Source organism: Populus trichocarpa, chromosome 12, assembly GCF_000002775.5.
Source record: "Populus trichocarpa isolate Nisqually-1 chromosome 12, P.trichocarpa_v4.1, whole genome shotgun sequence".
Taxonomy (NCBI): domain Eukaryota; kingdom Viridiplantae; phylum Streptophyta; class Magnoliopsida; order Malpighiales; family Salicaceae; genus Populus; species Populus trichocarpa.
This window is the reverse complement of record NC_037296.2, coordinates 7823467-7836072: the sequence shown is the minus strand read 5'-3', so window position 1 is coordinate 7836072 and position 12606 is coordinate 7823467. Positions and strand designations below refer to the sequence as shown.

The 12606-nt window shown below is 32.8% G+C and overlaps 1 protein-coding gene across 1 annotated transcript; it reads right to left on the bottom strand.

Annotated features, from left to right (window-relative positions):
* Positions 1–5821: 5821 nt before the first annotated feature.
* On the bottom strand, positions 5822–10727 carry LOC7487113 (hexosyltransferase GAUT11). Its single transcript, XM_024582811.2, has 3 exons — positions 10554–10727; positions 10206–10362; positions 5822–7632 (listed from the first exon to the last, which is right to left on the bottom strand). Exons 2-3 carry the CDS (start codon positions 10356–10358, stop codon positions 6178–6180), a joined length of 1608 nt encoding a protein of 535 aa, XP_024438579.1. The 5' UTR covers positions 10359–10362; positions 10554–10727; the 3' UTR covers positions 5822–6177.
* Positions 10728–12606: the final 1879 nt, after the last annotated feature.

Genomic DNA, 12606 nt, shown 5'->3' with positions numbered 1-12606 from the left:
GGCCCACAAATCTAGTGAGTGACTAGTATAATATTGATGGCATCTTGTAGTCTTCATGTGTGTTTAGTAATGTTGTGCATGATATTTGTATAAAAGTGTTTAATTAAAAATGCATCAAAATGATTTTTTTTTCATATTTTTTTTTATTTTTTTACATCAACACATCAAAGTCATCAAAAAGCACCTAAAAAAGCAACACTTTGATGCCTTTTCAAAGAAAGTTGTTTGAAAATGACTTTGAAAAGTAAGTTAAATGGCAAAGGGTATTTTTCATATTCTATAGTTTCTTATGCTATGCACAATAATTATATTCTTTTTTTATGCCTTCGATTTTAAGTATTTTTCCTTTCTAGCACAATTGGCCAAATGTTTAGGCAAAATTGCATAGAGGAGGAAAAATTTAGGAAAATAGCAAAATTTAAATGTAATGTTTGTCCAACCATCTCAAGTATAGTGCAACGAGTAGAACTAACGAGATATATAATAATGAGCAAGTCCATCATCTTTGAGCTTATGAAGATCTGCAAAGACTTCTTGACCATCTCGTTGCCAGCCTAATATTCAACAAATACAATTATTCATCCATAAATAAAACACATTTAACATCACATATTAACTACAAAAAGTATCAAATACTTATGGAATTTTGAATTTGTTGTCCATGTGGCCTATACTCCATTTCCTCGCATAGAGGAACTGACGTCAAGTCTGGTGTGATTATTTAGCGTGTTATACCCAAATGCCAGTCCATGTATTAATCTTTTGAAATAATAGGATACACCTCCCTAAATATCTCATCTCTCTGTGCATCTCATTACGCTATGTAGTAGATATGGTGGGTCATCTAATTATAATTATTGTGCCTACCCCGATGACTAATGGCATGCAGTGCGTCACTTGTATCTATTTTAGCCAAGTTGTGTTGTCGCCAATTGAACTATCGTATTACATGATTAGGGAAAAACAACTCAACTAGCTTAAAAAAGATGATTACGACCATTGTTGTCCATAAGTCCCTTCCTAGTTTGCAAATAGGAGAATCAACTAATAGATAAATAGTCATCTTCCAAATAATGATTCCATTTAACCTATTCGAGCACCATCAATAATGCAATTAACTATACACATTTTTGACATGATAAATAATTAAACCAATAAGTTTAGTTATGAACTAATAATCTTCATACCTGATAATGTTGTTTTTACATTACTCGCTATGATAAAATAAAAAATCATGTGTTAGATTATTTTCAAAGTACCTCCTTCCACATCACCTAACTTTTAAAACCAATAAGCTAATTAAATATGTTAAATAAAATAATTTTTAATTTAAAGATACAATTATAATCAACATATTACATGTTTTCTAATGGGATTTATAGGTCCACTCCTAAAATCTGAACAAACATATCAAGTTTTGGACTAGTATAGGGACGCTCTAATTAGGAATGCTCTCATGCCCATAGCTGTATGACCAAAAAATACAAGCAATTAGTAAGCAACTCAAACCTTATATGTTATAATAATAATAAAAAGACAATGTTCATTATAAAACCTATAAAAGCAGCAAATATCCCACAACTTGCTTGGATCATTTCATGCTTGTAATACATAGGTGCTTGTACAAACATACAAGAATGCTTGACCCCCAACTATACCATGAAATAGAGTTAAAGTCCTCTAGCAACTGTATATAGAATAATGGAGCATGCATTCGCTAAGATCCATGAATAGTATGTTGTCAAACATATGAAGTATATACACTCTAGCATACATGCGCATCATAACATATTTTCATTACAATTATTAATACAGTAAATATACATACTATACAATTACTTCACATTAACATACCATCGCAAGATCTTTTTGTCATACTCATGAAGTAATAAAGAAAAATTATGTTCAAGCCATTTCATCTTCAAAGAGTGCCCCTTAAACATGTTATAAGGGGGACGCTTATTCAAATGTATGCTTGCATAAAGTGACCTTATCCTGAATCTCTACGGCAGTAACTGCTCACCCATATATAGGCAAGCTAAGTAGAACAACAATGTCCTGCAATGTAGGCATCATCTCACTTACTCAAAGATGGAAGGAGTGAGTCTCATGTGTCCATCGCTTAATAAGTGCTCTAAGCAATCCATGATCCAACTTAATATGTTGTAGGCATGTAACAAAATAAAAAGTTGTCTGCACGATAAGCAAGATCACAGGATCTGGAAGCTTCATTGACTTGGGAATTGGCAATATATCTTACCATCATCCTTAAAAAAAAAAAACTTACCAACATGAATTATTTGTCGAGTGATTTTGAGCTTATAATTAGCATGGTATTTACAATATCTTATAATATATAAAAAACAACTCACAATTTTAATCCATATGTCCTTCAATCAATGCATATCTTGAACTGTAGAATGAAAAATTCAATAGGATTGGGAGGCATATAATATGGATCTCCATCACCTTATGTATGCACTTCTTGTGAACTAGATGCATTAGCACCACGAATACATAAATGGCCTTTATATACAGATGAAGTAGATCCCCGTGTAGATGACATCATATCCAATTATACCTATAACACATATATTATATCAGATCAACATAATATAATACAAGATTTAACTTTAAACATAACATCTCATTATATAATAACAAATAACATACAATGTTAACTTGTAATAATTAGATACATATGTTGTCTATACTCACAAGCTTTCTTATTATGCCCTGTCTGACCGAGTATGCCACATCTATTTTAGAAATTTCCCTCCCTTGCATCCATCACATTATGCAATTGAGTGGACTTTTTGCAACCCCAACCAGTTTTACATCTAGAAGGGTTTGGTTTTACTCGAGAACCAGTATATTCACTACAATTTAATTTGTCAAGTAAAGGATGGAATGAGTCTCAAATGCCTTTCTATACAACTGAACATTATAATACGGATCAATGAATTGGATAAAATCAATATGATTTTTGCACAACATGTAAGAATGTGTGAACAAGGCTAATGAAAACTATGTCATTTACAACATGTGCATATCTCTTCAACCAACTTAACCCAATCATTGATTTTCTTTTTAGCCACCTAGTTTATAGGTGTGTATCTTAAAAGTGTCATCATCAACGTTGAACAATCATGCAGTTTGATCTCTCAAGATCTATCCATGTTTAAGTCCAATTCGAGTTGTACATGCCTCTAGTGATACTATTGTTTACTATATATATAATGAAGAAAGTATTGTGTTGTTGAATACAACTAGAGATATGTCATTTACAAATATTATATGTGTGTGTGTGTGTGTGTGTGTGTGTGTGTGTGTGTGTGTTTTGTTGAATACAACTAGAGATATGTCATTTACAAATATTATATGTGTGTGTGTGTGTGTGTGTGTGTGTGTGTGTTTTTTGTTGAATACAACTAGAGATATGTCATTTACAAATATTATATGTGTGTGTGTGTGTGTGTGTGTTGTTGAATACAACTATAGATATTTGTAAATGACATATCTCTAGTTGTATTCAACAAAACACACACACACACACACACACACACACACATATATAATATTTGTAAAACACAATACTTCCGTCATTATAAGTGATGCTATTGTTCATATTAGGAACAATAATACCACCATAATGACATAAAATAAACAAGTTGGAAGATATGTTTAGTAAAAGAAGAATATCAATTTCAATCAATTGCATGAAAACATGCTTAATCACATCAATTAAAACTTAAATTATCTCAATTCAAACAAAAACTTAAATTACAACAATTTATCCGAAAACTCAATGCAAATCTAATTGCTATGATTTTTGACCTAATAGTATGAAAACATAACTAATTGCATCAATTAAAACTTAAATTATCTCAATTCAAGATAAATTCTCAATTATAGCAATTTATCCCAAAACTCAACGCGAACCCTAATTGTTAGATTCTGACCTTCATAACATCAATTGCATGAAAGCATACCTAATTGCATCAATTAAAACTTAAATCATCTCAATTTAAGCAAAATCCCCAATAATAACAATTTATCCCAAAACTATATTCAAACCTCAAAATTCAACACAAACCCTAATTGCTATGATTTTGACCTTCATAATAGCAATTGCATCAATTAAAACTTAAATTATCTCAATTCAAGTAAAATCCTCGATTATAGTAATTTATCTCAAAACTCAACACAAACCCTAATTGTTATGATTTCCACATTCATAACATCAATAGCATGAAAACATATCTAGTTGCATCAATTCAGACTTAAATTATCTGAATTCAAGCAAAATCCCTAATTATAGTAATTTATCCCAAAACTCAACGCAAACTCTAATTGCTATGATTTTAACCTTCATAATATCAATTGCATGAAAATATACATAATTGTATTAATTAAAACCTAAATTATCTTAGTTCAAACAAAGTCTCCAATTACGATAATTTATCTTGAAATTCAACGCAAACCCTAATTGTTTTAATTTGCAAACCTTAATTTATCTATTCTGACCTAATTGATATCATAAATCACATCAATTGCATAAAAACATATCTAATTACTCTAAATTATCTTAATTCCAACCAAATACCCAGTTATCAAACACCACATAAACAATAATAAATCAAAACTAAAAATCTCACAATTTAACAATGAAATTCATATAATTAAGAGAAATGTAGTGTTTTTACCTTGATGGAAACTAAAGGGGGAGATTGGGCTCGTGTTTTTTTTTTATTTAAAAAAAACACTACAAAGATGCATGGATACGAAAGGGATCTGATTTTGGTGTCTCGGTGAAGAATAAATAGTTGTTTTTGATGAATTGGGGGTGGAGAAACTCTTTTTTTTTTTTTTTATAGAGATGTAAGGCGACTATTAGAGGAAGAAGAAGAAAAGGCTAGGTTTTGTACTAATTGAACACATGATTCTGAATTGCAATTTTGTTATGTAACCGTGATTAGGGATCACTAGTTTTATTTAAACTATATTATTTTTAAAATACTTTTTCAACCAATATTATTTTGCTACATTTTTACTTTCAAAACAATTCTTTGATTTTATTTTAGTGAACCACAATGGTCTATTTTTCATGTGAAAACGTTCAGGCTAAAACAAAGACATGGTTTAACGGGGCTCACCTGTTGGCATTCATTCGTCTTTATACCGAAGTCATCATGTGAAGGATTGAGGCTGGTGAAGAGAAAAGGTAAAACCCAAAAAGGGATCATTGCTGTGTTTACGATCTATAATTGGTATGGTAAATAAGGTTAGACCATAACAATTAACTAGCAGCGGTGATGGTGCTTTGTTCTATGGTGAAGGTGGTCACCTTCGGGGGTGGTTTCAACGTTTCCTCACAACATGAACCCCTGGTGCAGTCGCATTACGAGTGTTGTCTACTAAACCAGATATTCTGGTTTTTCCTTCGTTTGCTTCAAGATTATCGCGAAGAATCACATGGAAACTTCCCAAGTGCACAACTGCTTCTCACTTGCAAGTTGCAACAATACCTGTATCAGCTGCAAGATGAAAACTACCTTTCATCTGGCCAAAGACAAAGGTTCCTGAGAAGCTTCGCCTGGCACTCAGAAGCTGATAGATTTTAAACATTTAAATGATTTAGCAGCCCAATTACCGATGGAAGAAATTTGCAGGTCTGATCATCCTGGACCATTGCAGTTAGATCAACCACGCTGCTGTGAACATTTCATGTCTAGAGGAGCTTTACTACTAAGGGAAAACCAGACCCTCAAGTTCTGATACAGAATCCACATATAGTTGCGTAAATTAAGACAAGTCAGCATATCAAATGTCTGTATCCAATTACAATATAATTCATAAGAGCTGAAAATTTATTACAGGAATTGCCGAGGAACAAATAGTTCTACAGCTTGCAGAAGAGGAAAAGGAAACCCCATCAGCCAAAATTGAATCCTTCACAGTTCTTACCCTAGTAGATTTAATTTTGTTTAGTATAAAACTCGTTCCTTTTCTTTTAAGAAACTATATTAAAAGAGAAAATTATATAAAAAACAAAAGGTAAAGCTCCTAATAAAGCCAAAATTTTCTATTTCTGACTCTACAACAATGCGATCCTAGGTCAACTGTTTAAGAACATCGAAGATCACATAAATATCAATAATAAAAAAGTAGCAGATTTCAACTAATGACACAATCTTGGTAATACGGGTGGCTCTGATTTATGTACCTTTCCCAAAGAGGCTTGTATCTGCCAATGGCCAATTTCAACCATGGTTTCATGTTCCCGTTAAAGTGAATAACTGCAGCACTGTCAATCAGCCTGTCATCAATGTTCATGTCATATCCCAATCCTAACACATGCCATCTCCGATCAAGTGTCTCGGTCAGTCCATAAAATGCTAGAAGGGCAGGGGGGAGTGTTCCCAGTTTCCACAGCATCTGATCACCATTCTGTTCCTGCCAGTAATGATACCGCGCAGTCACATTTTCCTTCCTCCATGCAATCAAATCAAAAACGTTCATTCCAAATGCCCAACCACATGCCTGCGGGTCGAATTTTGAGCTGATGACTGGGTTAGAGAAATTGATATACTTGTAATATCGATGAAATGCTTCAAGACAGGTTTCCACAGCTCCATTTACATTCCCATGCAAATCCAAAGAAAACAACCGGGTCAGATCCTTCTGGACAACAACATCATCATCAAGGAAGACAACCTTTTCCAAAAGTGGATAGACCTCAGGGATGTAAAACCGGAGGTGATTGAGCAAAGACATGTGCTTAGGGTTCCGCAGTTTTGGCTCAACCTTCATATCTTGATATGCCCCAAAGTAGTAGGCCCTTGAATCTTGATCAAGGAGCCGTTTGATAACAGGAGCATAAGAAGCATTCAACCAGGTAAACTCCTCTATATTCTGCACTTCTACAGTGGCCCCTTTGAAGTCATTAGTTAGAAACCAAACCTGCATGGATCCATAGCTAATTCCATTCGTCACTATGTGGAAGACAAGCTGTTTTGGATGGTCAGCATTGGAGATTGTGGAGTTGACCACCACAGAAGTGGCAAGCACATTGTCTGAAAATATGCAGAAATGGTTGAGATTATTGTCGATAACTCGAGGGGAATTTCTCTTCTCCTCCACATGGTTTTGGAGGGGGAGCTGCTTAAGCCAGTCATTTGTGAGCTTTACTTTCAGGCAGTGAAGACTCTTGGGCAAAGCCTCAGCCACCAACTGACCAAAGAGTGTGCTTTGAACTGTTGCTGCATTTGTTCGCTCTTCTAGAGCTTGGATATGAGATTTCATTGTCATCATGGTGGTTGAAATATCATAATGAGCGTCTTGTGCCTTGAAAATGAGATATGATAAGCTACTGATTATCGGCTCAGCTTCTTCTACTGTTATGGACTCCCCTCTCTTGGCAGCTTTAGAAAGCAAAAGTTGGCAACTCCTAATCTTATTACTCAGTTCCCAAGCAAGATGAAGATTATTGTGCTCCTTTGCTATAATGACATAAGCCTTGGCAAGTGTCATTTGTTCTGCCAACTGTCGTGAAAATGAACTGGCACTTAATATTTCCTTGGTGAAATTTAAACCCTCATGGTTTAGAGGCTCTTTTGTCGCATTTTCACCCTGGACAAGAAACATCAATATTCAGTAAGTTGATAAATGTTAAATAGAGCAATGCCTGTGATTACTGACATATGACTTGAAGTGTCAATGTATTGTGATAATGTGTGCAATTTACGTTTTGTTGCAAACTTCTGTTTATCTGTCTATAATTGATCATTTAGAGACCACTGTTTTCCATCCAAAAATAAAGGATACATTATGAACACCTTAGAAAAAACAAATTCTGGTCATAAGGTGATAAATTGATGCCCACAGATTAACCAGATGCCTAAAAGACATATTCTCAATACTACAGGATTAGCTGTTTAGGCCAAGGTCAACCTTACGCTAAGATGGAGTGAAAATGAAAATAAGGCAATTCCATGACTTGTTAAGAAACATAACATTTGTAGCCTCTTTTGATTTCAGGCAATTCATGTTTACCAAAACAGAAACTATTAAAATATATGCCCAGCATTCTCAAAAGAATTATCTGGCAGCACTGTCTATAAAACCTATGGATGTGCTGTAAGATTAAGATTTTAAAATAATCAATTGACTAATGACTCTTCTCATAACATCTGGTCCCCATGGCACGATGAAGGGAAAAAAAGGCTTTACTTAGTAAAGTGCAGGACTTCAAGATGAAAGGACACAAAACTAAAAGTTGACGCATTTAATCATTGAAATTTAAGCCCTGGGGCATCTACTTCCAGCATTTAAAGTATCAGAAAGACATTTCCACCATTTACAGTATTCTTCAGTATGTGAGGAAAAGGAAATGAAAAGATCCAGGACTAGATTACTTGCATAGCATGATAATCATAAAGCAATTTAGGGGAAAAAAGATACCATTAGCTTCAGTTGTGCAACAAAGTGTAGTGTAAATGCTCAGATTTGAGGGCACAAAAGAAAAGGGATAAAGAACCAATGCCACATGTTGTCTTGAAACTCTCAGCATAACTCACCCAGTCATGTAATTTATTAATCAACAAGAAAAGATTAAAAAAAGGGAATTTCCATGGACTCCATCTTTAATGAGCTGGGTTTATAAGAAAATTACACATCTTGTGATTAAGCATCCACGAGCCTTTCATGTTGATCCCTATGTAATGGTTGAAGAACTTCTGTTGGAAAAAGACCCCCTATCGCTGGTTCCCAATAACAGATTTTAGCTCGTTATGTGAGATTAATATGTTATTTCCCCATAAACCACTTTGTTACAAAATGCTTAATTGTAGTGTTGTCACCACATAGCAAGAAGGTCATTTATGATATAAGCAGGTTCTCAAACAAGAGAGCATATAGAACCACTTTTAGTGAAACAATTGTTATCACAGTAGTAGATATGGCAAGATGGCATGTCTAAATTCATCAAATATATAAATGAATTTTAGTTGTTTCTTTACTCCATGACAACAACCTTGACATTATTATATGAGAAGCATCTGTAGCTGATATGAAAAATGGAAAAGAAAATTGCTTCTTCTATCAGCACATACTTCTACAGGAAAAGTGTAAAATTTTCCAAAAACTTTGCAACAGTTAATTTGAAACCTAACAGCAGGATACAGGAGCTATGACAGACGAATAAGTTTTTGGTAACGCTTGTTAGGAAAAGTAGGTAAACCAAGTAATGTAATAATCTATGTTTACTCCAATTATCTTCAATCTACCATAAGAATCTCTAAACAGCAGAATGTGATTATTAGAAACAGTAAACTACAAGGGTCCACATCCTTTTGCAAAGGAATACAAAGGTAATTGTGAACATTATTATCCAAGAAGTTTTCATGAGATCCTCACTCCTTTCTCTTTGGAAAATACCAAACACATGGCTGCTTCATGTTTTCCTAAATAAGACTGTTAAGCACCTGTTAACTACCATCAGAACACCTCAACGCAACACTCCAAAATTCTATAGAAGTAAAACCAGCTATATACTTGGCAACAGCCACCCAGATCCAGCTAAGTGTATGACAAATAGGCCTAGTGAGCAGCGGGAATGAAAATCACATATATAAGCTCATGAGCGTACTGTGTGCCACTCGTCTTGGTGTCTAACTTCTGAGTAAAGTGCAAACCACAGAAATGATGAGAACATCTATGTCTGAAAAAATAATCATCATTTTGAGTAGAAATGGCATAAAATTTCACCACCATTATGCAGCTAACGGTAGCCTACAGATGAGTTCTGAAATTAATCCATATCATTTTTTTAACAGAACTCTTGCATCAAAACACTGAAAGTTTACTAATTAATAATAACAAAAGAAAGACTCATTTTATCCCTACAAAAGTCATTTAACACAAATAATAATAATAATAATAGTTAGGGGCAGTCAATGAATCCATTTAGTAATTGTAACTCACACTGAATCACATTATTCAAAGTTCGATATGATTGAAACAACAATTTTTATCAATCAGTTACAGTTATTAAAGCTTCTGGATCCATAGGGTGTCGACAAAAACGACTGAATTTATCAAAACGAAACACAATTAAAAATCAAACTGATAGAAACATACAAGATCATATAGACATATGGAAGGGGTAAAGAAAAAGGGATTCTTATTAGGGAAGTAAATCTTACCATCATTGGCTGCTTGACCTGATCTTCATGGTGATTGTGGTGAAACACAAACAATACCAATCCTGCAATCACGAACATCCCGAGAAGCGCCAAGATCCACTGCGATAACCTCCTTCTAACTGGGCGCCGGTACTCTGCCGGTCGCCTCCTCATCTTTCTTCACGATTCACCACCAAAAAGAATCAAGATTTTATAAATACACCCATCACCCACGATTGAAAATACATGCAATGAAAGGAAAAGAATGATTGTGATCTGGCTTTTACTTTTACTGTTTTGTGTGTGTGTGTGTGTAAATAGGAAAAGGATAAGAGAGAGGAGATTTTCAACTGTCTGCTCCTTTTATACTTATATTTGAAATGAAACGAGGGGCTGCCTGGCTGTGGCTGTCTGTCTATGGAGAGAGAGTTATACACCGGGAAAGAAACTAGCAGCAAGGAAATCTTTTTGGCTTTTCTTTTTCTTCTTCTTCTTCTTAAAACAATACACCAAGTGTAAAATACTTACCCCGTCTACGTTACCTGGCGTGGAGTTCCAACCTTGCGATACCATTTACCGAAATTTATCCCATGTCACTTACACATATTTTAAAATCAAATCATATCCTAAATTGAATTCAATTATTTAAGTTTAATTGATATTCTATTAAATTCTTAGGTTTAAAATTAAATATAAAATTATATAATTAAATTTAATTATACTATTTAAAATACATGTGGAAATGAATTGAATTAATAATATTAATATTGTTGCTCTTAATTTAGAAATTATTTCTATTAAAAAAACCGATTTATTTTACAAGAACTCTTATATTTATTTAAAATGAGATAAAATATAAGTATTTTAAAGAAAATATAAATAGACATATTTCATATTACTTAAAAAAAATTCTAATATTTTACTCAAATCAAACTTAAGTAAAATAAATATCAATGCAAATCTCATTACCAAATACAAAAGTTAATGATTAATATAATTTTAACAATATTAATAATTCAAAAAGATACCACAACTCTTAGTTATAATTTTAAATACTACTTTTCAATCTCTACTTATTTTTAATTCATACCAATTCACACATTAATCAACCATCATCCATGCATATTACAAAAGAAAAAAACTCATCATCCACGCATAATTGGTTGAGCTAAACAAAAGAAAAATTGAAATAAATAACTCTTGCAAAAACAAAAACAAAAACAAAATAAAAGAAAGAAAAAAGGAAAAGAAAGATTAATAATATACCTGATGAAGAACAAAAATATCTTGACAAGAATTTATGCTAAGTAGAGAAAGAAATGATAGTATGCTCTAAATGGTTTTTGGAAAAAAAGAAAGAGGCATATTAAAAAGAGCAAAAATAAAGCTTACATTAACATGTGAGTATTTTTGAAATATTGTTTTCAAAGTTAATTTAAAGAGAGATTGTAACAACCCTAATATCTAGGACACTTTAAAAACAATAAACTCAAAGAAAATTGAGGTGATTTTTTTTTAACATGTTCCTTTTTCAAGATGAATGTTAATTCTTTAAAATTAACATGTACTCTACCGAAATTTCTTGTAACAATCCCGATTTCTGGGATAACACACAACAGGTAACTGGAAAATTTAGGAATTATTTTTTAAATCCATTGAAATTTCTACCGAAAAATCGGTGGAGTCTCCCATATATCAAGAGGTCTCAAGTTATCGACAATACCAGATTTACACTTCTTATATCATTTCACAACTCTATCCAATCATCATGGATCTCAACTAAACTCATCATCATCATCATCAACACAACACATCTTATTCAATAATATTACAAAATTCAAGTTCATAAAAGAAAACAATGCATAATTCAATTGCTACATATTATCATTACATAAACTATATCATGCATATTAATATCATATAATGAAATTCATGTGAAAGATCCAATTTCAACTATAAAATATGCATGGTTAAAATATGTACTTAGAATTACATCATTAGATCAAAGTTATACATCTGAATTTACGGGTCAATACTATATTTTAAGTTTAGGAGATAAGTGTCTTGAATTACAACATAATTACATAGCAAAAGATAGCTAAACTAAGATCACTCCTGATGTGACCTCGATGGACTTGAAAATAACAAATAACATTTACATATAAATATAAAAAGGTAATAACAATAATAATAACAATGATAGGTAATAATTTTCATGGCATTTCTTTTGACGCATAAAATTTAGACATAGATTTCTTTACAATATGCATTTTCCATCTAATATCCTAATCAATTACCGAGAATAATTTCATCTTGGAAATCACAATACGACTAAAATGATTTTGAACACCATCTCTTTATGGATCAATCCTCATTTGATACCAAGATGTTCTTCTCTCAATATCATTAGCTTATCCCGTTC